Source organism: Lissotriton vulgaris, unplaced genomic scaffold (assembly GCF_964263255.1).
Source record: "Lissotriton vulgaris unplaced genomic scaffold, aLisVul1.2 SCAFFOLD_235, whole genome shotgun sequence".
Lineage (NCBI taxonomy): Eukaryota > Metazoa > Chordata > Amphibia > Caudata > Salamandridae > Lissotriton > Lissotriton vulgaris.
In genome coordinates this window covers 1,872,465-1,897,681 of record NW_028253230.1, presented here as the reverse complement: position 1 = coordinate 1,897,681, position 25,217 = coordinate 1,872,465, and the positions used below count along the sequence as shown (strand labels likewise).

The 25,217-nt window shown below is 45.5% G+C and overlaps 1 protein-coding gene across 1 annotated transcript in view; it reads left to right on the top strand.

Annotated features, from left to right (window-relative positions):
* The first annotated feature begins 212 nt into the window (after positions 1-212).
* LOC147661109 (olfactory receptor 51G2-like) overlaps positions 213-25,217 on the top strand; it is a 30,825-nt gene continuing 5,820 nt past the window's right edge. Inside the window, exons 1-2 of the mRNA XM_086951339.1 lie at positions 213-1,141; positions 9,920-9,946. Of these exons, the coding sequence (XP_086807465.1) occupies positions 213-1,141; positions 9,920-9,946 (956 nt within the window). The remainder of the gene's footprint in view (positions 1,142-9,919; positions 9,947-25,217) is intronic.

Genomic DNA, 25,217 nt, shown 5'->3' with positions numbered 1-25,217 from the left:
TTCGCCTGCAAGGCCTAGTATTATGTTAAATATGGTGCATTCCTACCTTTCCCTCTCACGCATCACGGCAAGGTGGCTTGCTGCCTTGAGCTGCATAAAAAATTGTTAAATATTAATCTTAGTTTAATTGTCTACTGATAAATATTGGAAATTTCTTTGATTAACTTTATCACAGATTTTAATTTATAGGTATTTTCAACGTGGTCCACATCATGTCTACTGTGAATTCCAGCAATGTCGATCACCTTTGGCTCCTGCTGATGGGTTTTCCTGGGGCAGATGATTTTAACACTACAAACATCTGGATGTCTCTTCCTCTGTGCTCATTGTACCTTCTCTCCATCTCAGGCAATTGCCTTATTTTGTTCATCATAAAACTGGACAAACAGCTCAGAGACCCAATGTACCTTTTGCTCTCCATGCTTGCAACCACCGATCTTTGCTTGACTTTTGCTACCTTACCCACAACGATGAGCGTGTTCTTGTTTGACGCTAGAAGAATCCACTTCTTTGCCTGCTTGACTCAGCTCTTCTTCATACACATGCTCTGTGCAATGGAGTCCTCCATTTTGGTGGCCATGGCCTTTGACCGCTATGTTGCCATATGTAAACCTCTGCAATATGCCTCAATTTTACACCTGATAATATCTAAAATAGGACTGGTGGCTCTGCTAAGATGCTTTTGTCTTCATTTTGCTGTGCCATTTCTTTTGAGAATTCTTCCCTTCTGTGACAAACATGTCCTCTCCTTTGCCTTCTGCTATCACACTGACGTTATGAAGCTTGCGTGTGCGGACACTACAGTTACAAGTACATACAACCTGGTGGTGGTGATCACCACATACCCTGTAGATGCAATTTTCATTCTGCTTTCTTACATTATGATTCTAAAGAATATCAAGAACAGAGCACAGCAAGGGGAAGGACTGAAAGCTTTGAACACCTGTGTGAGCCACCTGTGCGTGGTCATGCTGTTTTACATCCCCCTCATCAGTTTGTCATTGGCTAGCAGATATGGACAAAAGGACTCAATCCTTCTGCGTGTTCTTCTGGGTGGGATATTACTTGTTGTACCCCCAGCACTGAACCCAATGATTTACAGCATAAAAACCAAACAGATACGTAATGCCCTTCGTAAAAGGTTCTGGGTAGCAAAACAGCTGAAACTGAGCCTGGACCCCACCCATGAATCTTATGGCCATGGGGAGGGTGGAGGTGATTGTTGCAACTCTAAAGTACTACTCTCTGTAATGTATTACTACCATCAAATCCATAAATAATTCCATTGAAATTCATTAGGAATATCTGCATTATTGGCATTTGATTGTTCCCTAAATGATTTGTGAGCATGTATCTCTTCCATTAATTGCATTCAGGCGGATTTCTGGTCAATGTTTGACCTATGTTGGACTTAGTTCCCCAGATTCGAGGTCGATCGCCCAGTTTCGAGGTCGACCGCCCTAGCCGTTAGGCCAACTCCTCTTCCCTCTAGATAGTGACATTGAGACCCAGAGCAGTCCTCTATCACCACAAACACACAAAGTTCTTGTTAGCAAGTGTGACTACCATCAGGCCAACTGATTACTTGAGAATAGCAGGGATAGCAGCATTTTTGTGTTGTGTTGTTGTGTGTTTCCGCTTCAGGGCCCACTGACTCCCCTTTAAGTTGGCTTGGGTGCAAGTAGCTAACTGCTCTTTGTTTGCACACGTTACCCATTTTATTTTTTCACTGTGATGGTATTTAGTTTGGTTGCATGAGACTCAATTTGCGCAAATGATACAAGGTCTAAAAAACACAGTATTTTAATTCTCCCAGTGACCGGTTAGCTACAAAGACACAACACTAAAATCCAGATGCTGATTTTCTCAGCGCACCTCTTAATTATATACATGGGAGTTGCTTTTTAAAAGTTAGAGGAGGATTTCTTGCAGAGCTTAAAGGACGTGCACAGAGCGCCTCTACCTTGCACACTTGGAGATGCAGAACACCTCATCATTATAAGGTTAAGGCCCGGCTGTAATTCCAGAGATCTTTTATATAATTACTGAGCTCATGTATTATTAATGAGTAGGGAGATTAGAGTAGCAAAGTATATATTTAATCATGGTAGGATTTTTCATTCTGTATGGCCTGTTTACCCTGTTCAGTATTCTGCTGATTTATATATGTCTAATAACTGCAGCACACCAGCTTTATAACAGAGTTAATAAATCTTATAAACTTTCCTTGTGTCTCCCTTTGTTTTATTTTGGATGATACATGGGTGCGAAACACGAAAGGGACTAATCTGTTTTCCCGCGATGCCCAGAGGACTGGAATTGTGTTCTGGGATGTCAATTCACTCGTCTCTTTGGAAAGGTTAGGAGAGTAAGTGAGGTATTATGAGCTAGTCTGGATTTGGGCTCACAGGTGCTACTGTGGTGCCCTATCATTCTAAAGTCCTGTCGTCCCGGCATAATAGTGTTTCTCAGCAGAATCCCTGCAACATAAGTGCCAGTTGTAGTATAGGCCATTTTACCTGTGCATGCTGATGGTCTAGTTGCGTCACCATGATAAAGGCTTGCCCATCTGAATGTAACCAGATCCGTAGTGCTCGATTAAGCAAGAATGCAATGTGTGTAGGTAGCAGTAGTGTGCGGTATTGTGCAGTTCTGTCTTGGATGAAGAGCTGCCTTCCAAACTGAGAGAGGGGCATGGGCGGTGGCCCTTCAACAGGACTCTGCCCTTAAAAGAGCCCAGTTGCAGCTCTTGTTGAGAAGTTGGCCAGATGGAAGTGAACTGAATAATCTTACCAGCAATGACTGCACTGTGGTGAGTCTTGCACCCTTGTCTACAAGATTGAATCTCCAGTCATCCCACTGGGCCTTGCAGAGTTCCTCAGACCTGTCCCTGACCTGGGACTGATCAGTGGGGCTGCTGGTGAACTATGTGTGCACTAGGGTTTGCAGCCCAGTCATCACCTGTCACAGGTCCCATCTGTTCCCAGAGGACATTTGTATACCTGTGACCTGTGACCACCACTGTTCTATATGTCATGGGAATGTTAGCTTGCAGACTCTAGCACAACCTTTATCCCCCTGTAGACTCACATTGTAATGAACCTCAGGGCCGGACTGGAAACCATAACCGGCCCTGACAAAGTGTTCGGCTGGCCCCCTCCCCACCCCCTCTGGGGGTTGGGGGTGCAGCCGAGCTCTCTGCCAGGACCGGTTTTCAGCCGATTTTGTTACAGGGCCGATTTTGCAGCTATGGTTCATAAAGTCAGGATGAGGTACAAAAACGGCCCCCCAGGGGCCCAAAACTGGCCCCCACCCGTGCTGCGCACCGGGGGATTGCCCGGTGCCTGCTACGGCCAGTCCGGCGCTGATGAACCTGTTGGTAGTCTGGACTCTTTGTTTGAACAGGGGGTGAGCTAGCCCTAAAAGACATGCAGCAGCCTTACAACAACCATCTTTGCTCATCTCCAATGACTCTAGAAGTGAATGGGATTGAGGGGCAGAGCTGACAGTAATTCCAGTTGGCAGTGGCTCATGATTACGGTTACAGCACAAGCTTGAAAGTAATGCAACTCCTACCTAAGTGAGTATTAGCTTTTGAACATTGCCAGACACCCTTTGTAGGTCGAGCCTAGACAGTGCTTCCAGACATGTTGTATATGCTATGCAGGCTTACAGGTTGCCCATTGCTTTTCATTTGTTTCTTTCAGTGTCCTTTAAAAATCCTTGCTTCCAAGTGGTTAACCTTTCCTATTTGTCCCTCCTTTTCATTGGTTGTTCACTCCCATGGAGCAGTGCACCAGTACTTGTAGCCTTCAACTTGTCCCATTTTAGCAACTGTAAAAGGGACTACTTATTCCTTTGTACAAGAACTTTACACATGAGCGCACAGTCTTTACAGTCACTCTGAGCTCCAACTTCTTTTTCTGTAAACAGGGCTGCAATTCTTGTTTTGCTTGTTTGGAGCTCTTAACATGAGTGCTTGTGATGTTCAGAGCTCCGAGGCCCTGTAAATCTTGCATGCCTTTTTTTTTTATCAACAGGGTGCCCTCTATTATGTTTCACAATCATGGCCACATCATTATGTACCATCATCTCGACTGAAGGTATTGAAGCACTTTACATGAGCCCTAGGACGCATTTATTTTTAGTAGGCACTGGGAGATTAAGTGATTTGCCCAGAACCACTGGAGGGTGAGCCGACCCCATGACTCAAACCCAGTTCCTTCAAACCCAAAGTTGTCAGCTCTGGTCTTCATGCCACATTACCTCCTTAATTGTAACCCTGAGAGACAGTGATTATAAGGCGAGGCAGGTTATATGGGCCATAGATTTTACAGTCTAGGCCCAAGCCTCCTTTTCTATTTGAATTTATATATCTATTACTTTGCCTGCCATTAAAATGGCTGGTTTGAAAATCCTTGGTTTCCTGCCTTTAGTTTTCACATGCAACCTTGAAGCAAAAACTTAATTGGCTTTTGCAATGGAAATCTAGTAGGTATGCACACCATTTCAAGAATACATGCATATATCTGTTTTACTTTTTATTTCTCCTAATATTTCCCGTCACTGGTTTTAATCCACTGCGGTGGTGACGCAATCACACTACACTATTACTAGAGGTCAGGCTATGGTGACTGATCTGTTGCCGCACAGTGTCTATCATGGCAGATGCATGTGTGTTTGCTGGCACTCTCATTTTTGCATCTGCTAATCCCTTACTCACAGGCATGGAGGCACTCGCTCTCTGACTCTTTGCGATAAAAACGGTTACATTCTGCAGCTTCTAGCTTAAGAATGGCCTTCTCCCCCAACCTGACTTTATGAACCAGGTGTGCGAGAATACGTCTGTATAATGAAAGCAGGGTATTTGGGCACTATACCTGTAGAGCTTTTTGGCAGGGGCCAGAAGGAGTGAGTGGAGACTGAGAACCCTCGTCCCATCAAGGTGGGGTTGAATGACATGAGATTGAAGGCATACCCGCTAGATGGCACAACTCTTCTTTTGTGACAATTCCAGCTAGTCTTGCTTTTTTTAAAACCAACTTTTGGCTAAAAGTCAAAACTTTGCTAAACATGTCACATATTACGTGGCGCCATTTGGCATCCGTGGTTCTGGCGACCCCTACCACATTTTAAAAGAGTTCCTCTATGGGCTGTGGAGGAGGGTTAGGAATAAGAACAGATTTCCTTTTGATGCAGTCAACTCTAATGCTCATGTTTCCTAGGACCCCTTGCATCAATGTGTTATCAAGACTGGCTTTTCTTTGAATTCTAGTAGTTGTAGTCCTGAATTTATACATGAATTACCAGGACTGCAAGTCCCAGATTGCAATGGTAAACCTCCACTGGATGATCTACTCTACCATATAGTTACATTTAAAAATTGAGACCTTCCCCCTAATCGAGACCGATCCTCCGCTCCTAACCCATCCCACCAATGGTTCAGTGGTTGTGTCATCAGTTCCAAAAGGTTCTAAGGTTTGATTAGTTCTGGTGGAGCTTGCTGGTCTGCCATTGGTCCTTCATTTGTTATTGGCCCACAGGTTGCTTCTGTTCCCAGTTCAGGTTTGAGGTTTTGGTTGGTCCCTATGGTCCTGCCTCAGCCCCTATTAGTTACTTTCCATCTGCTTTTATATCATGGCTGCCTTGGGTTGTTTGGCTCCACCTCTGACCCCAGAGTGCCCTGCTGTGTGGTTACCCTGTGGTTCCAGTGTGAGTCCTTCTAAGTCTCTAGACCCAGGACGTCCTTTGAATTTCAACTTGGTTTCCACAGTTTCGCCCCCAGTGTAGCTGGGCCTAATTTGTATGTTCCTTGGCCCTGTAAGCCTGTCTCTGCTACTAACAGGTTCACTGTTCGGTATTAGTAGGTGCCTTCAGTTCTGTTGTCGTGCTTAGTAGGCCCTGAACCCTCCCCAAGTTATGGGTACCTCTGTGAAAATACTGATGATTCCTTTATTGGCAGAAGAAAGTTTTGAGGCTGTACTTTTTTTAAGTAAAGGGTTTCTCTGGTTTGTAAACACCTTTCTCTCAAGGCCGATGGGGTGAGCACAATAACACAATGCACAGTGTGCAACACTCTACCCACAAAAAGACACTGGCCTGCAACATCTTAAGTTAACACAGAGCGACCTTCAGCTCCAACATCTTCAAAGGAATTGCCCCATAGGACCAGTCGATGAGAAAATATCACCCCACTGCTCCCTACCAGAAATGAAATACAGCTCTGTAGGGCTTTATCAATAACAAACCACTGATGTGCAACAAACCATATATTGAAATCACCCATTCTTTAATGCAAGTGTCACCATGCAGCCCCTTTAATAAAACAAAGAAACACTATGCAATAAAGTACCAATAGCAGGCAATGGCCTACCAGGAGCAAAATAGTTCAGTGCTTCATCATCCACCAAAGTGGAGAAGCACTTAAATAAGAAAGCACTGTCTTGCTGTAAGTTGCACACAAGAGGACAATGCTCTATAGCACTTTACCGGACAAACAAGCACTGCTGTGCAATTCCCTTCCAATGCAAAGCACAGTCAGTGGCAGCTGATGCTAAACAGGTTTCGTGGGGTGATAAAAAATGGAATGCACTTACCTTCAGGCCGTCCTCCACTCTGCCCTACTCCAATCTACCCAATCCAGCCCACTCCACTGTACCCCAATCTACCACACTCCACTGTACCCCATTATATCCTAATCCACTTAACACCAATGTAACCCACTCGATCTACCGCACTCCAATTTAATCTTACCCACTCCACTCCAATATACAGTACTCCAATCTACCCCACTTCAAACTACCTCACTCCAATCAATCCAACCCAATCTACTCCTCTCCATTCCAGTCTCCCCTACTCTACCCACCCAATTTACCTCATTCCATGTACCCCACTCCCCTCCAATCTACCCCACTCCTCTGAAACATATCCCAATCTACCCTACTCTATTTCAATCAACCCTACTCTAATCCATCCAATCTACCACACTCCATTCTACTCACTCCACTCCAATCTGCTCTACTCCACTCTAACGCAATCCACCCCACTCCACTCTGCCCCATTCTACCCCACTCTAATCTACCCCAAAATACCGCACTCTTATCTACTGCACTCCTATCTACCCCAATCCACCCAAATGCAGCCCACTCCAATCCAATCTACTCCACCCTATTACTCTCCAACCTACCCAACTGCAATCTTCCCCATTCTTCTGCAATCTACCCCACTCCATTACAGTCAACCCCAATTCACCCCCCAAAATCTACCCCATTGCAATCTACCCCGCTCAACTCCAATCTACTCCATTCTACTCCACGACAATCAACCCCAATCTACCCCACACCAGTCTACCTCAGTCTACCTACAAACAAACACTGCAATCTACCCCACTAATGCTACCCCGAAGTATCTCACTCCACACTACTCTATTCTAAACCAATATACCCCACTCCACACCACCACAATCTACCCCACTCCACACTACTCCAATCTACCCCATTCCACTGTACTCCAATTTCCCAAATCGACCCCACTCCAATCTACCTCACCCAACAACACGCCACTATCCTTGAGCCATGCTCAACAGCAGTCACACTATTGTACAACATGACTAAAACAGATTGCTAATCTTGCGTAGACGAGACCGATTGGCTTTGTCAGTTCTCGCTATAAAGGGACAAGACATTATGGGAGGGAGACTGACCTCTGTGTCACTGAATTGCAATGAAGCTTTCCAATCAGACACAAGTGAAACTGCACCTACCTAGATGTCCCTTAGGAGTGTTGCCCCTGCAGCCCTGATTAGAGCTGAAGGGAGATGCCTTTTTTGCGCTAGCATTCCATATTTTCTATTGGTGTCTTATTACATAGTAGTGTAATAAAATATATTTTCTTTATGATTAAAACTACTTACTGAACACATCAAGTATTTTAGTGCTATTGTGCACACATATGAGTTGTAAGTCTGTAGCCCCACCCACCTCCTGGAGTCAGCCTTGGAATACTCGCCTTCCTCTCTGAAAGTCTAGTGCGGAAAGGGTGTCATTGGCAGGAAGTTTTAAGGACAGCAGGATGTTAGCCCCAGGAAGACCCCGACTGACCCCCAGTAGTCCCCTAGCACCCTATCATTCTAGGACTGATTCTGAAAAGCATTTGTCAAAGGTAGTGATGAGGTAGGAGGCAGGGGGCGTGGTGGAGCAAAGAGGCAGATCGGGGAACCTTTTTATATACAGACAGCATAAAGCTAGCGATTATTTAGGTCTCAGCAATACATAGAATCATCACACATTACATTCTTTGTCATATATATATTATAAGGAGAAAGAGCTCGCATTGCTCATTAATCAAGAGCAAAGGACCTTTTGCACGAGATCTCTCCATGCGCCTCATGTCAGGAAGTGCAGTTCACCCAGGGATATTGTTTGTGATCTGGTCTTTCTTGTACAGCATCTATCTTTCAGAAAGCAAGCCTACAGGTACCAGAGTAGAAGAATGTTCTGCAGCATGGGTGTTAGACCTGGCATCCTTGGCGTGGTTTTCCCTGACTTTTTGCCTCTACCTCCTGTGTTTTTGATACTGTGCTGGATTTCGCTTTTGCTGGCTCAGATGCTTTGGGCGCTTTGCCACTGCTGATCAGTGTCATAGTGCAAGTGCTCCCTGTGTAAATTGATATTGCGATTGATTCTCCCTGATTGGCATATGTGTTTTACCAGTGGGTCCCTAGTAAAGTGCACTAAGTGTGCCAGGATGGGTAAATCAAAGACTACTAGTGGACTTCCAGCACTGATTGTGCCACCCACATGATTAGCCCTAAAAAGATGTCTCAGACCTGCCCCTGCAGTGCCTGAGCGCAGTTTGTTAACTGCCATGTCGACTTGGCAGGTGCACCTACTTGCCAGGCCTTACCCTTCACTTTTCTTACACATAGGACACCCCGATGGTAGGCCCAAGGTACCCCCCTGGGTAGAGTGCAGTGTATGGAAAAGGTAGGACATGTACTGGTATGTGTAACGTCCTGATAGTGAAATACTGCCAATTTAGTTTTTCACTGTTGAAAGGCTATCTAACCCTTAGGACAGAAGTGGGAATGCTTTGTACCATTTTACAAGCATATCTTCCAATAGGGGTAAGATGGAAAAAGGGAGTTTAGTACCCCTGAACTCAGAATTTAATAAAACATCCTTTAGTAAAGATGGTTTTTAAGTTGTGTGTTTGAAAATACCACTTTTAGAAAGTGGCTATTTTTTTGTTCAACCTTCCTGTGTGCCTCTGCCTGTTTGTGGATTGACTGTCTGGCTTTGGAGTGACAGGGGCTGGGGAGGTGCAGTGGCTCCAGGAGTCTGGATGAGTCAGCACTAGGCTGAATAGGCCTGATCTGCATTTGGAGTGGTGGTATGAGTAGCACCCGTACCTGAATAGGGTTGTGCCTGCTTTCCACCATGCTAGCTCCACCTGCCTGTGGTGTGTCTGGTACCAAACCTAAAACCCCTTAACTTTAGATCATTCCTGGAATTCAAGAGGAACCGTAGCCAAGGAGAAGAGCTGAAGAGTCTGAGGAGAAGTACTGCCCTTGGTGTGTGTCAGGGGTAGGCCTGCAGTTGCTGTTTCTGCCAAGGAAAGGAGAAGGACTTTGCTGTGTGCTTTGTAACTTGCTTTAAGAAGATCTCCAAGGGCCTGAAGTGAGCTGGCATCCTGTTCAGAAATCTCAGGGACAGGAAAACTTCACCCAGTTCCCCTGAACTCTGCTGTTATCAGTTCTGACCTGCCTTGAGGTGTCTGTGCCAGTTTTGTTCCTCGTGAAGTTGCTGCTGCTGTTTGGGAGTTGGAAGAGAGAAGAAACTCAAAGTACATAAACAAAAGGATTCTATCAAAAAAAGTGCAAGTTTTTATTTTTATAATTTTCTTGGGAGTGTGCAATAAGGCTCTTCCTCAGATTGGTGAGAAGAAGGCACTATGTGCTTTTAAAATACCCCTCACACACTAAGAACCCCTTAGTGTCATGCTTCATCATGGGGGTCTTCCCGTCCCTCTACGGGGCGGGGCGTGCTACGACCTGCGAACTACGCGGGAGCACTGTCTTAAGTGGTGAAAGGCTATGTGTTAGTGCAATGTGAGTGGAATTTTGTGAGGTGTAGGGACCTTGTGATGGGAATAAAAAATTAAAAAATCCCTGGCTAGTGGAAAAAAATAATTTTATTCGCTTCCCTGGCTGGGATTATTAAAAAGGGGTTGTGAGGTAGGGCTGTTAGCACCTACCGGGTCGACATGTTTCGCAGACAGTCCCCTACTGTCTGCTCATCAGGACCATTTAACGGTCCCTACTATAAGGTACTCAGTACTAAAGTTTGCCTAAAGACCTACAAACTGACAGCAAAAATAGGTTGTACGTTTGTGCTTCGGGCGTGAGTTGGCCCAAGGTGAAGCTAAAAATTTAGCAAAAAAAGACACACTGGTCCCTGGAAGAAAGAAAAAAAATGATTGATGTATGCAGTTGTAGCACATAGTACACAGTTATTTCATTTCTTATGTCTATCAATAAACACGAAATCGTGGGCATACTTCTCAGCTGTATTGAGCAGTGCCACTGAAGTTGTGTTTCAATCATTGCAAATGGTTCTGTACTCTATTACTTAGAGTCTGTCCATGTACATAAAACACATATAACACATATATTCTCGACTAGACATACACACATTGACACATACATATAGGCAGACACTCGTTCTTTTTCATTATCTGTATGGCGTTTGTTTTTATGCAGTCGGTTTACTCGTTTTCCGAGTTGCGATTGCATATTATGGTTGGCTCCGGAATGGGCATGGTTTAAGACATATATACATACTTTTCAAGTTACGTTCTTCCACTTCATGAGCTGACAAAACCGAGGGTTCTTTGCGCGGTCAACTGTGGAAATAAATAGAGCCGCACCCCCGCATTAAATATCAAGGTTCGAGAGAGCTGTACTTTTACCTTTTGCGGGCTTGGTTTTCATGACTGTTGCTCACAGAATCTCAGTACTTACGTAACCGCCAGTGGCAAATGCTTTAATCCTACCCCGGTGCCGCTCGGCCGAACATCAGCGTTTTGCCCGCTGTTAACATTAAATAGAAATAGAAGTCGGTGTGTAGAGTTGTCATCCGGTAGCTGGTTCAAGAAAAGGCTGGTGCGCTAACTTAAAATGGCCGCCTGATTTTGGAACACTTCCTGGTTCCTAAAGTCTTAACGGCAGTGATTCTTCACTTCCAGTCGTCCGACTTTTTGCAACACTTAGTCTGAAATATTCCCTTGGGTGGAATGAATACGATGTATAAATACTCATGTTATCTATGGGGGGGATGTGAAAAATAGGTCATCACTTGATTGTTCACAATTCCGAGGCATTTCTTGGTTAATGCCTCAATGGCCACGGGGTAGGATTAAAGCATTTGCCACTGGCGGTTACGTAAGTACTGAGATACTGTGAGCAACAGTCATGAAAACCAAGCCCGCAAAAGGTAAAAGTACAGCTCCCTCGAACCTTGTTATTTAATGCGGGGTGCGGCTCTATTTATTTCCACAGTTGACTGCGCAAAGAACCCTCGGTTTTGTCAGCTCATGAAGTGGAAGAACGTAACTTGAAAAGTATGTATATATGTCTTAAACCATGCCCATTCCGGAGCCAACCATAATATGCAATCGCAACTCGGAAAACGAGTAAACCGACTGCATAAAAACAAACGCCATACAGATAATGAAAAAGAACGAGTGTCTGCCTATATGTATGTGTCAATGTACGTATGTCTAGTCGAGAATATATGTGTTATATGTGTTTTATGTACATGGACAGACTCTAAGTAATAGAGTACAGAACCATTTGCAATGATTGAAACACAACTTCAGTGGCACTGCTCAATACAGCTGAGAAGTATGCCCACGATTTCGTGTTTATTGATAGACATAAGAAATGAAATAACTGTGTACTATGTGCTACAACTGCATACATCGATCATTTTTTTTCTTTCTTCCAGGGACCAGTGTGTCTTTTTTTGCTAAATTTTTAGCTTCACCTTGGGCCAACTCACGCCCGAAGCACAAACTTACAGCCTATTTTTGCTGTCAGTTTGTAGGTCTTTAGGCAAACTTTAGTACTGAGTACCTTATAGTAGGGACAGTTAAATGGTCCTGATGAGCAGACAGTAGGGGACTGTCTGCGAAACATGTCGACCCGGTAGGTGCTAACTGCCCTACTTCACAACCCCTTTTTAATAATCCCAGCCAGGGAAGCGAATAAAATTATTTTTTCCACTAGCCAGGGATTTTTTAATTTTTTATTCACATCACAAGGTCCCTACACCTCACAAAATTCCACTCACATTGCACTAACACATAGCCTTTCACCACTTAAGACAGTGCTCCCGCGTAGTTCGCAGGTCGTAGCACGCCCCGCCCCGTAGAGGGACGGGAAGACCCCCATGATGAAGCATGACACTAAGGGGTTCTTAGTGTGTGAGGGGTATTTTAAAAGCACATAGTGCCTTCTTCTCACCAATCTGAGGAAGAGCCTTATTTCACACTCCCAAGAAAATTATAAAAATAAAAACTTGCACTTTTTTTGATAGAATCCTTTTGTTTATGTAGCCTTACACGGAGGGAGATTCCATCTTTTCCTCTATACTTCCTTTATTGGTTTGGGGGAAACTCAAAGTACTACAGAAATAGACGCATCCCTCTTATTGCGGCTGTTTTTCTGACAAATCTTCATGGCATGAGAAGAATTTCCACGCATTGCCGCAACGCTGTGAAAACCGCCGCAGCGCATGTTGTCACTGCAAGAATCGACGCATCAAGGGATCTTGGCTTAAGAGGACCAACGCAGCGCCGCGCTACGCCGCCGCCGCATCGATCGCCGCCGCAACCCGGATTTCCACGCATCGTACCTGTGCCACAAGTTCTTCCGATGCATCGACTGCGGGCCAGAACCGGAATGAAGAATCAACGTATCACTCCCCATACAGACTGGATTCGACGTAACCCTTCCTCTGCGTGCAGTGGGACTTTTGCATTGCCTACTCAGGGTTTCAGCAGTGCTGCATCTCTTTGTTTTCTGAGGCTGCGGCAGTTTGGCTTGGTGAATTTTGACTCAACTACAGGTACTTTGGTGAAAAGTCACACATCTATAGTTTTCTATGATACAAGTTCTTGAAACCTTTTTGAAAGTCATATTTTTAACTGTATATGTTGGATTTTTGTCGTTTTGGTCTTATTCAGATAAAAATACTTCATTTTTTTGTAAACTGGTATGATGTCCTTTTGTGGTGTTTTCACTGTGTTACTGTGAGTGTTGGTACAAATACTTCACACATTGCCTTTGGGATAAGCCTGTCTGCTGTAGTGCGCTATACAAATTTCATGACTTGACTTGACTTGACTCGTGCCAAGCTACCAAGGGGGTGAGGAGGGGTTATCTAAAGTGTGGATCCCCCTTACCCTGACTAGAAGCAAGGGTCCCTATTTGGGCAAAGGTACCTGCCTCTGCCAACTAGAGACCCCCATTTCGAACAATGGCCCATACGGATCTAAGAGTAAAAGCTCTTTCAAAGAATGTGACATAAAGGCAGTTGTGGGGAGATTACGCAAAGTCCGCCCAAGTTGTTTTTCAAATGTGCTAAATGTATTTTATTCCTGGGTCTGAAAATGCTGCAGCCGAAAGGTCTCGCTATTTGAAAAGTGCAAGCCCAGTCAATGTCTCCGTCATTACAGGGCCGAATACCATGTTGTGTGTGTCCTGGAGCTGATCGAAGTGAAATGCACCACAGAATGTGCACTTCATAGTGCAAGGCTACATACAACATTCCCAGAACAGGTGGTAAATGAATGCAGCAAAACTGCATGACGTGGGGGATTCCATGTGGTTTTATGTCCGGAAAATGCGGTCCTCTATGGTAATTCCCCATTCCTTATGATTCTACTCTTAATTACACTACACAGGGGAGATGTCACAAGGTGGTACTGGTTCAACCACATGGGATTTTACTGCGGACTCACTACCATGTAACTAGTGATACAAACTATTCCTCTAATAACGTAATTAATAGGGCGCCCAATTCTTCACAGCCTCCTAAACAAAGTCTGGCCTGAGTGCACTGTTGCCCCATGGCAGAGACAAGAGAACCCCCCAAGCTGGGCAGTATACCAGGACAAACACAGACAAACAGAAATCCAGGGAAACTCAGCAGGACAAATGATTTTCCAAACGGGAAACCTATAAGCATGATTATTTTTCAGAACAAGAGAGGCAAACAGCTACTCGCCGCACACGCCTGGACATCTACAAAAAACTCAAGCATTTGTAGTGAAAAGGAACGGAAAAAGGAGCGTGCGCTCTCCAAGCCCCTTGCACAGTTACCTGAAAGTGCACATGCCACAGCCAAGTTAAAGCAGTGGGACACGGATGTCTCTGGAATGTGTCCAAGAGAGTCTGGTCGCTGTGGAGCCACAGACAGGGCTGCAAGTACACAATGGCCCTGCCTCACCATAAACAAACACTTGCTTTTGACGCTGCCACTCCCAGCGATACTTTATTCAGTTAAAAAGTGTGACCTTTGGCAGGCAAACCTCTGGCCAAGCCCAGGTTTACAAGTGGAGGCTGGAGACAGCCACAGGCCGTTCCCAGTCACAGAACCTTCCCTCATTTGAGTTCATGTGTTGCAAGGCGCCGTGCACAGGAGAGAGCAATAAACCACCCCTAGACAGCATGCCAACCACAGTGAGGGTGGAACCCTGGAAGGGGCGCAGCACACTTCCATTTTATGCATAAACAGGAAAAGGCAATGTGCAAGCTTCCTTTGGATGGGTCAGGGCTCAGCTATGCCAAAATATGGCTTCTGGTTTAGTCTGAAACAATGGCCACTTCATGGAAAGGATCTGAAGGCAAGTGGTTGTTCACAGGAAGTGAGCGAACAGTTTTTGACTCAAGGTATTATTTACAACCAGTAATATAAGGTCAGCGCGCTCTACGTTCAGGCGAGAGTATTTTAAACCAGTCAATCTGGTACCAGTACAGCTCACCACCATCAGTGGTTCACAAGACACCGACAGGAAGGCCTAGAGGTAGGTATCCAAAGCATCACTTATGACGTACACTGTCTCATGAACTACATGATGCATCTTACGTGATATCAAAAAGACTGCGGGGAAAGGATGTGGTCTGACGACTAGATTGCCGACTTTGGCGAGGGAAATCAAGGTTCGAGCCTCGGAGTCGCGCCTCCGTATCCTGTGATTCTAGGCAAATCACTCATTCTCCCTGTGCCTACCAAAAACAAAATATAATGTGAATGTGTAATGTAACCGGTGCTCATGTAAAGCACTCCAATACCTTCGGGTCGAGTTCGCGCTATATAAATCTGCAACAACAACAAAAAACAAGCATTTACAATGCAACGGTCTCGCCTTTTCAAAAGTTAGAGCTATTGGCATTGTAAATGACAACATTTTTATGTATGTCTTGGTTTTGAAAACAGATACATAAATGGCATTGTCATTTACAATGCCAAGAGCTTAATCTCTCGTAAATGTGAGACCTATTGCATTTGCACACACACACACAGCCACACTCACACACAGAGCCACACACACAGAGCCACACACACACACACACACACACACACACACACACACACACGCATACACACAGCCACACACACACACAGAGCCACACACACCCACACACAACCACACACACACAGAGCCACACACACACACAGAGCCACACACACACACACACACAGCCACACACACACACACAGAGCCACACACACACACAGCCACACACACACACACACAGAGCCACACACACACAGAGCCAGACACACAGCCACAGACACACACACAGAGCCACACACACACACACAGAGCCACACACACACAGCCATGGCCCTTCGATGGGCTACACGTGTAAGCTGCCTGGCAGGTATAAATGAGCAAGGCTATTTGTGAAGGCGCCCCCGACTGCAGTCAGTCTCACAACAGATCCCTGGGGAAGGGAGCGGCAGGCAGGGCCAAAGGACTTCTTATTTTATGCAAAATGCAGATTCGCCATACCCCGTTACCATCTTCAGCGACAATGGGTACCTCAAGCAGACACTCACACAAGAAAGGAACAACACGTTACTAGAGGAGGGCGAAGGACTCCGGCGCTATCACGCCCCACACAGTAACATTGAAAGTCGGATCAAGGCTGAGTGGACGTCCCAATGAGTCACACTTCTGTTGCACGCCTGAGAGGGGGTTTGAGTTTTTTTTTAAACAAAATGAATCTGCTATATACACCCCAGTCTTAAAAGTGGGGTCTTGCCTCAATATCAATACTTCTTAAATGTATGACAACACGGGACTCTGCCGTTCCCCAAGCGCCGCATTAAGTGGGCTTAACAAGCTATGCAACTGTCTGCTCCCCTACCCCACCCTGGACCGCATACCATTCCTAAGCCTCAGCCTCGCTCACTAGTTTCGCATTAGGTTTACTCCTCAAGCCTGCAGCTGCCTGCGGTTTCCGACGCTCTGTACCACCTACACTCTACGAATTTTACACCAGCTGCAGTTTGGCAACCTACAAAGCATTGCATGCAGCTGCCAGGTTGCGATATTTGAACCCAAATGTCCTCGTGAGGCGACATTCTAAAGCTTCAACTGAGCGACATACCCGAAGGACTGGGCAAGTGGTAGTCTAGCCTGGTTGGCTCTGGGTGGCCTCTGGAGGCACCAAGTAGGCACGGCAAGCAAACACTGGGGGCAAACGTAGCCACACATTTTGTAAGTATATAGCGCCAGAAAAGATGCTCAGAACTTCCTAGAACGTAAAGGCCATTTCCACCGGGGCACCGGAAGAGAGGGCGAAAAACATACCACCACCCCCATTCAGTCCACTGACGCCAATTATTCTCGCCGGCGTCTCCCAGAACGCAGATCCAGAGACACTGGAGCTCGAATGAGAGACACCTGCAGTGCATTGTATACATGACATCTGCAGCCAGCATCACGTTCTCCGACTGCAGGTGCAGCAAACTCTGCAAAAGCAGGCCTGGAAGTGCCCTTATTATCCCTGTAGACTCGAGGCGAAGGCACTCCCAAAAATTCAGAGCGGGCTCATGAGCTCAAATCTGCCACGGCTTGCGCTCTCTCCAAGCATACCATTAGCACCCCTTGGCCCTGCCCCTCCCCCCAGCTTTGGCTTTGCAGATCTGCTCAAGCGTCTTGCCATTAGCTGGTAATTAGATTAGCCTGTGGGATCTCGAGAGCCCAGGGAACCCGACACTCAGCGCAGCCTCAATTCCACACTGTGTGCTTCCGCTCCCTGCCTCAGAAACACAAAGTGCAGCACAGCAGCTTAGCTCAAGCACCACCGGAGGACCGCGTGCACACGCTTCAAGGGGTCGGATGTTGGTATGCATGAACTAACCGAGAACACTGCGGGCGAAATGTCATGATATAGAGGCACTATGAGGGAGTGGCTCCGAGCAGCAGACACCAGCGGCAATATGCCAGGAGAGGGCACGAGAGGGTTCAGGGCATAAGGTGGTGAAGATGTGGAAGACAGGATGGGGGAGGGCAAGTACAGTACGGGAGAGGAAGATGGTACGCCTTCCTCTCTGGAGCATGTAATTACAGGCACGGGGTCCTTACCTCTTCTGTTCCAGTCCATCGACGGTGCGCCGTGGCAGCCAGTGTCCAAGACCAGCGTCCCTCGGGCCAGAGTGAGTCCAGGCTCAGCCTCAGGAGGAGGCTCGGTCCCGTGTCCACTGGCAGCAGCTCAAACGAGGAGCCTACTCTCCAGCTGCACCTCCATTCAGCCAGGCCTGGGACAGATGGGGAACAGACCAATGACCGTCCGAGGCTGGGGCAGAGGGCGGGGAAGACGCGTAGGAAATAAAAGAAATTACTCTTCAAAGCCCGTCCCTTTCAGACTGAGTGCCCCGACTTCCTGCTGGAGTAAAAGGTTCCTTATCTTCTTTATGGGGCCATTTGGCGTTTTACCACAAACGTAAGGCAAGGAACCCAGTCTGAAAAGGCAGGGCTTAGCGAGAAAGGAGAATGTCACTAGGACCTCTTCTTCAATGGCTGACCACCGTTTAGGAGGCCAGCCAATGGAGAAGAGGGGCGGGGCTTAACCCTCGCTAGTGAAGTACTCCTAAAAGCATAAAATCTCGCGAGCTCGACTGCGCATGTGCGCAGTACGCCACGCGAGACCTAAAAACCCTAAGAAGAGGTGTCCCTGGTTTCCCACACACTCTCCGAAAAGCTGTAGATAACCTCACGGGCGCAGACCTTCTTCCTGATTGGACAAGCTTAACAGAGGATGATTCCAAACACGGTCACTTGACTGCAAGTGTGTTTAGTGCTACGAAACTGTTTAACAAATACTACGAAAGACAAAAGCTATTCTTCTCTTTGTATCTGCTTAGAGGATTTATACCATGTTTGTCGTAGATATAAAAAAAGTATTTAATCAGAACTGGAACACAAGGGATTAAATCCATGCAGTGTGTTAAAATGAATCAGAATAGGTCTTGTGAGTATTACCTGAATTATGTAACTATATTTACCTTTGTAGAGTCAAATTATTGTAAAATGCTATATTTGCAGTGGTGAGCAGGGGTTTCTCACTTTACTTAGACTTTACTATGGTGAGAAATGGGGCTTTGTTTATTTTATAATGTGTATCCACAATTGGAGAAAACAGGTCCATTTCAGATTCAGGGTTTTGCCATTTTCACTAGCTTCACGTGCCCTGTAGTCATTTTCTCCTGAATTTCCTAAGGTGTAACATACTGTAGCAATAAATGGCATGGAAATAGCAGCACCTTCCAGGGATCAGTCGTAGGTGCCAGGGAGGGAAGCCAGCGAAGTGGCCGGAGTCCATATATATCGTTTTTTAACGCAGAGCAATGCAGGAAGCTACCTTGCTACGCTGCTTGAAAGGGCAGGAATGCACCATATTTAATATTATAGAGCACATTCCCGTCCTTTCCTAGCGCTGGTGCACTTGTGGCTGTCTAGCCCCAACACAGGCACTATTGTGTCATTTTGCATGCAGAAATGTTTTTGTGCAGGAAGGGACCCCTTCCTGCACAAAAGCAATCCTGAGAGGCATTTTCCTCTATTTATGTGTGCTGAAGAATTCAGAATCACCTCAGGGGCATACCATTTTGACTCAATCCCAGGTCTACCACTAATGGTAAATCTGGGAATGCACCAACATGCATGGGTGGACGAGTGGGAACACCCACGTACCACCCATGCAACAGCTCCCTGGGGCAGAATAATGCAATGCAGCGATATGCACTGCCTTGTGTTAATCTAGATTCATGAAGCCAGGCATGGACATGCAAGGTGTCCTTGAGCGGCTGGAGAAATCTCTTTGCGAGTGTGCCTCCAGGTAGGGCAATTTGTGTGTCCAGCACATCGATGCCTGGGTCTTGATAAATAGGTGTGTGTGATATTTTCATTATTTGTGTTTGCCCAATTACATAAAATTTCAATAATTTTTCATGCAATTACACATAATACCTTGAAAAACAAAACTGGCATGAAATTCTATTTCAGCGGGAAATGTGTCTTGGGATCCATTTTGGATGAAGGATGCATTTGGTGAAAATATCACAAAAAAAAACATAAGCACTACAAACAGCAGTCATTCGCATTCTGACCATTCATGTTTTACCTGTTCGTGTACTTAAATGACATGGTTTAATTTAATTTCGCCAATTTCTCTGAGATTAAGGCTGCACAACAGAAATTTTTCTGAGGCCTAGCAGTGATATCGGGGGAGTTAATGGGGTTTGGTGGGGGTCACCGGGCAATGCATATTAAGTATGAGATGTTAAGTGGTAGATCTTCAGTATGAGATACAGGGCCTTTTACGACTTTGGCTGTCCACCAGAGAAGGAGCCAATGCTCAGTCTAATGTTGGGCTGCCAAAGCCATGGTACGGCCACCCACCAGATTACGATTTCAATCCTGCTTTAGTGGGCGGTGGTGTGGTGGTCTGATGGCAGCAGTCTGTTAGGCTCATAGAAGAGCTGAACATGCAGACCGCTGCTGTCAGAGAGCCGACTGCACCTTCCTGCACCTTCCTGCACAGTGCAGAGTGCACAGTGTGGCCTGCATGCCGCACCGTGCAGGAACTGGAGCTGCAAATCCAGTGGGTACTATATGTGCTCCCCAACATGCCCTAGAGTGGCAGGGTCCCAATTAGGACCCCCACTCCACTGATGCCTCTCTACCACCATTTTCATGCTGGGCTCACCACAATGAGTGGAGAAGTAACTTGTAAAATGCTAGGTGGTGCCGCAGCAGCCCTGCCAGCATATTACAGCTCCCTGACTGCTGCGTATCTCCGGCGGACACATCAGTCCTATGGCAGTCCGACCGTCACACATGTAATACTATGGCCGACCTGCAGTGTGGCGGTGGTCCTTAATACAACGTTGGTGGTACTACAGCAAAGGTGCCAGCATGTTGTCTGCTGTAAGACTGCCAAAGCTGTGGTGCGGCGGTCTGAATGTGTTTGGCTCATAGAACGCTGAGCATGCAGACCGATGCTCTCAGAGCGCCGGCTGCACCTTATTGCACCCTGTGTCATACATGCCACACTGTTCAGGAACTGTGGATGCAAATCCAGGGTGGGGCTACATTTGCCTCCCCACATGCACCCCCAGGTTCAGGTGCAAGGGGAGGGGGGCTTTTAATAGCAGGCTCTCTGCCATGAAAAAGTTGGTGGTGAGACAACTTGAAATATGCTCAGCAGTGCTGCAGCGGCATCACCAGCATCACCAGCATGTTACAGTGCCCTGACCGCTGCACATATGCAGCAGGCTCCTGGACCGCCACCATGAGTCCTATAGACTGCTGGACTCTTAATAAGGCTGGAACCAGCAGAGTGCTGTAGGTTTTATGCCGATCTTCACCAAACATCCATTGCCCCTAGCAGTTCCTTATTTATGTATTTCTTAAAATATGAATATATGTGCTACTTGCAGTTTTTCAGAACAGCTATGAAGCCGCGAGCAGGAGGGTGTCACCACTCAGCATGACTGCAAAGCACGAGCAACAAAGGCACTATGTGATCTTTGCATTAAAGCAATAATTGCGAAACTGTAGGTTTGTCATGAAACTTGTTCCAAATAACATGTATTATGTGAGTGTATAATAACTCACTGGCATGCATAAAATGGGATGACTGTGACTTCTAACCCTGAATCAGACTTCCATTCCCAAGGCTTCCTCAGATGCATTCCATACACACCGTAGATGAGCAGTGTGTGTACTTTAGTGATGCATCTATATTGAAGTGTCACAAGGAAGGTCACACTTTTTTCTGTGCACTTGACATTCAAAACAAAAAAGTAAAGGAGGGCCATAGTTAACAAATTGTAAAGGAGCGCAGCAAGTCAGCTTGCTGCGCTGCATTACAGGGGAAGGGCAAGAATGAGCCGTATTTCTCACAATATGGTGCATTCCTGCCTTTTCCTAGTGCTGGCACACAATATGCAGCCTAGTGCCATTGTAGGCATCCTTGTACCATAGTGAGCAGGATTGCAAATCACCTACAGCTATTAATAAACATAAATAAAACAACACCAGTTCAAGCACAAATGCAAACAAACCCGCAGACATACAACCATCCATGTGCTCATAAAAACACAACCTTTCACATACACGCAGCAAACAGTAGACACATTCCAAACAAACAGTACATATGTAAGCAAGCATACACTCATAGATTACATGCACACAGGTAGATATGTACACACATGCACCTGAGTAATGCATGCCTGTGTGGGTGAGATACTTCACCCTAAAAGGACAAAACCAAGAAAAATGTGTGGGTCATTTTGCCATTGACATGGCAAAGACTAATATCTTTAAATGAGCATTGAAAGTAAAAATAGCTGAAGAGGAAGGGTATACATCTTCAATCGGTTTTTAAGTCCAGCCTGATGTAGCTTTAGCTGTCTTACCAACCTCATGTTTTCCCAAAAATATTATACACAAATGCATACATGTATAGGGACTCGCAAACAACACTATTTCAACATAGGTCTGTTGAGATTTCACTCAAATGTTGCTGCCTGTCACAAAAGGAGAAGGTATAGATCAACAGACAGATCCATTCCAACTACTGGGTTCTTTTGCTTTGAGAGACTTCATTTTTTACTCTCGAATGTATACCTACAACTATTAAAAAAATTATAATAATGCACTCAGAATAAAACACTTTAGACACTAGTACTTCCAAGTGATTGCTCACCCCTGTTTATGGTAGGGTTTCATCAACTACTTTCATAACTCTCAAAAAATTATTGTTATTTGCATTGGTCAGTCCTCACTATAAAGCAGCTTTGGTGCATTTGTTTATCTCAAAAAAGCTAGCAAACCTTAATTTTCAAAGAAAGTCCACAGAAATGAGAGGAAAAAAAGATCTGTCACTTAATTAAGTCCTCCCTATTCAAACCATAACAACAAAAAAAGTAAAAAAGGGACAAAAATTATAGCGAACTTGATCAACAGGTGAGATTTTTTTCTTCAATATTTGGTATGCAAAACTATGGTTCCAAAAATGTGTGGGACACCCAAAGTATTAGACAATTTCAAAACTGGTAGGTGTGACCTCACACACTTGTTCCCAGGGTGTCATGCTTTATCATCAGCCCCTTCTCGTTGACCATAGAAGCTTCCAATGGTGAACAGGCTGCTCACAGTAATGAGGAGATTCTTATGAGAAGGTGTGAAATTGTGGAAACATGTTATATACTGTATAAAAATCCCTATATTTAAACCCAAGGACTGTCCTTTAACGTGAGTAGATATAGGGGAAGATTAAAATCTAGAGTGACTGTCAGGAATGGCGGTGTCTAGTTGGCAATGGTTTGCACATTTGTCCACATAGGGGCCCTTACTTCTAGTCAGGATAAGTGGAATACACTCCTAAAATAACCCCTGCTCATTCCCCTGGTAGCTTGGCATGAGTAGTCAGGCTTATCTCAGAGGCAGTGTGTGAAGCATTTGCACATAACAACAGTAATACAGAGAAAACACGAAAAAAGGACACCACACCTGTTTAGAAAAATGTTCAATACTTTACATATTAAAACAAGACCAAAACAGCACACATCCAACACACAGTACTTAAAAATATGCACTTCGAAAGAATAACCTTAAAAATGCAGTTCCTTGAAGCCGGTAGCTCCATCTGGTACTATCATGCTGCTGAGAACAACAGAATCCAACAGTTCCTTTCAACCGCATCGATCGTGTTGCCCGCAGACTCGTAAACAGTACCTTTTTGTAGCAGCCGATCACATTGATGTGGGCCAGTCATGGCATCCGTCGCAGTTGTAATGTGAAGCGGCATGCTGCAGGCAGCAGCTCGGTGATTGTCTTCCGGAGGTGTCAGTGAGACCAGGGCTGTGGTGCAGAGTGAGGCGTTGCTCGTTGTGGTACTGACAGGTCACGGTGCAGGCAATAGCGCTGGTTGCTGGAAGTTGGCGCCGGTCGGTCCGGACTGCGTCGTGGGACGAGGCAGTACGTTGTGAAATTTACAAGCGGTGCCCCCAAGCCACGGTGCTTTTATAGATGTCAAAGTCAGCAGGCAGTGATGCTTTCGTTTAGACTAGGGCGGCAGGGTGAAGCGTGGCAGTGCGGAGTGCGGTTCTCACAGGTCACGGTGCAAGCAGCGGCTCGGTGGAGGAAGCGGTCTTCGTCACCTGTGAGACCAGGGTAGTGATGTGAGATGCAGTGGTGCCCTCTCTGGTGCCTTCAGGACACTGACCCAGCGACGGAGGTGATGGAGTCGGCTGCTTTCCTATTCTATGGCAACTGAAACTGCGGTTACAGAGGCGGTATCCAGAGGTAGGTGAAGTCTTTCCTTTCCCTGAGACTTCGTGAACAGGAAGCAAGCTCTATTTCAAGCCTTTGGAAATACTCAGCATAAGTAAAGAAAAGTTCAGTCTAGTCCTTTCACTGCCCAAGGCAGAAGCAGCAACTGCAGGCCAACTAACCAAAGCAGCAACACTGCAGCGGGGCAGTAGTCCGCCTAGCAGTTCTTCCAGCTCTTATTCTTGGCAGGTTCCTTGATCCAAGCGAGTTCTCTCCGCTCAGTCCAAACGAGTTCTGTCCTATCTAGCCCAGCTTCTCAGCAGGAGGTGGAGACAGCATTGTGTAAGGGAGACAGGGCCTATTCAGCTGCATGGAAAATCTCCTCCCACCACTCTGAATGAAGACCAGCCCTATTCAGGTGCTAGTGAAACTCTTCCCACTACTCTGAATGCAGCCCAGGTCTATTCAGTCTAACCCCGACTCATCCAGGAAAGGCAGAACACACCTCAACCCCCCAGTGGCTTTCTACAGTGAATGCACATACCCAGCCCCTGTCACTCTAAAGCAAGACAGTCAATCCACAACCCAGTAGAGGCACACAGGATGGCTATGCAAGAAAATACCTACTTTCAAAAAGAAGTATTTTTAAACACACAACATAAAACTCATCTTTACTAAAAGATGCATTTTTACATACTGAGTTCAGGCATTCTAAACTCTATTTCTCTATCTCGTTCCAATGGGAAGTTATACTTGTAAGATGTTACAAAGTACCTCCCATTCTATCCTATGGGACAGATAGCCTTTCAGCAAAATGAAATACACTGTATTTAACTATCAGGACATGTTACACACGGTAAACTGTCTACATATCGAGTTTTTTATTTCGACCTACAAAAATATTGAGTTGGAAATATCGTAGGGACAGAATATCGAAATCAAGAATATCGACGACCAGAATATCGACCTATTGTTTTTGTTAATATCAAAGTTAGTAATATCAATAGCAAAAATATTGATGTTTATAATATCAATATTAATATTAGTATTATGTCTTTTATTACTTATTTTATGTTTGTTTTGATAACTTTTTGTTAATTATTATGCTAGTTTTAGAATATATGTATTACATTTTAAGAAGTTAGTAATAACTTTTTAAAGTAAATTATGCGTTTTAGTATTATAGCGGGTTTTGGGTTTATAGGGGAATAGGGTGGGAAGTAACAGTGGCTGGTCTGAGAACCCTTTGAATGGCTGCTTGTGTGGGTGGCACAATCAGTGCTGCAGGCCCTCTAGCAGCTTTTGATTTACAAGCCCAGGCATTCTCAGTGCACTTTACTAGGGACTTACCAGTAAATCAG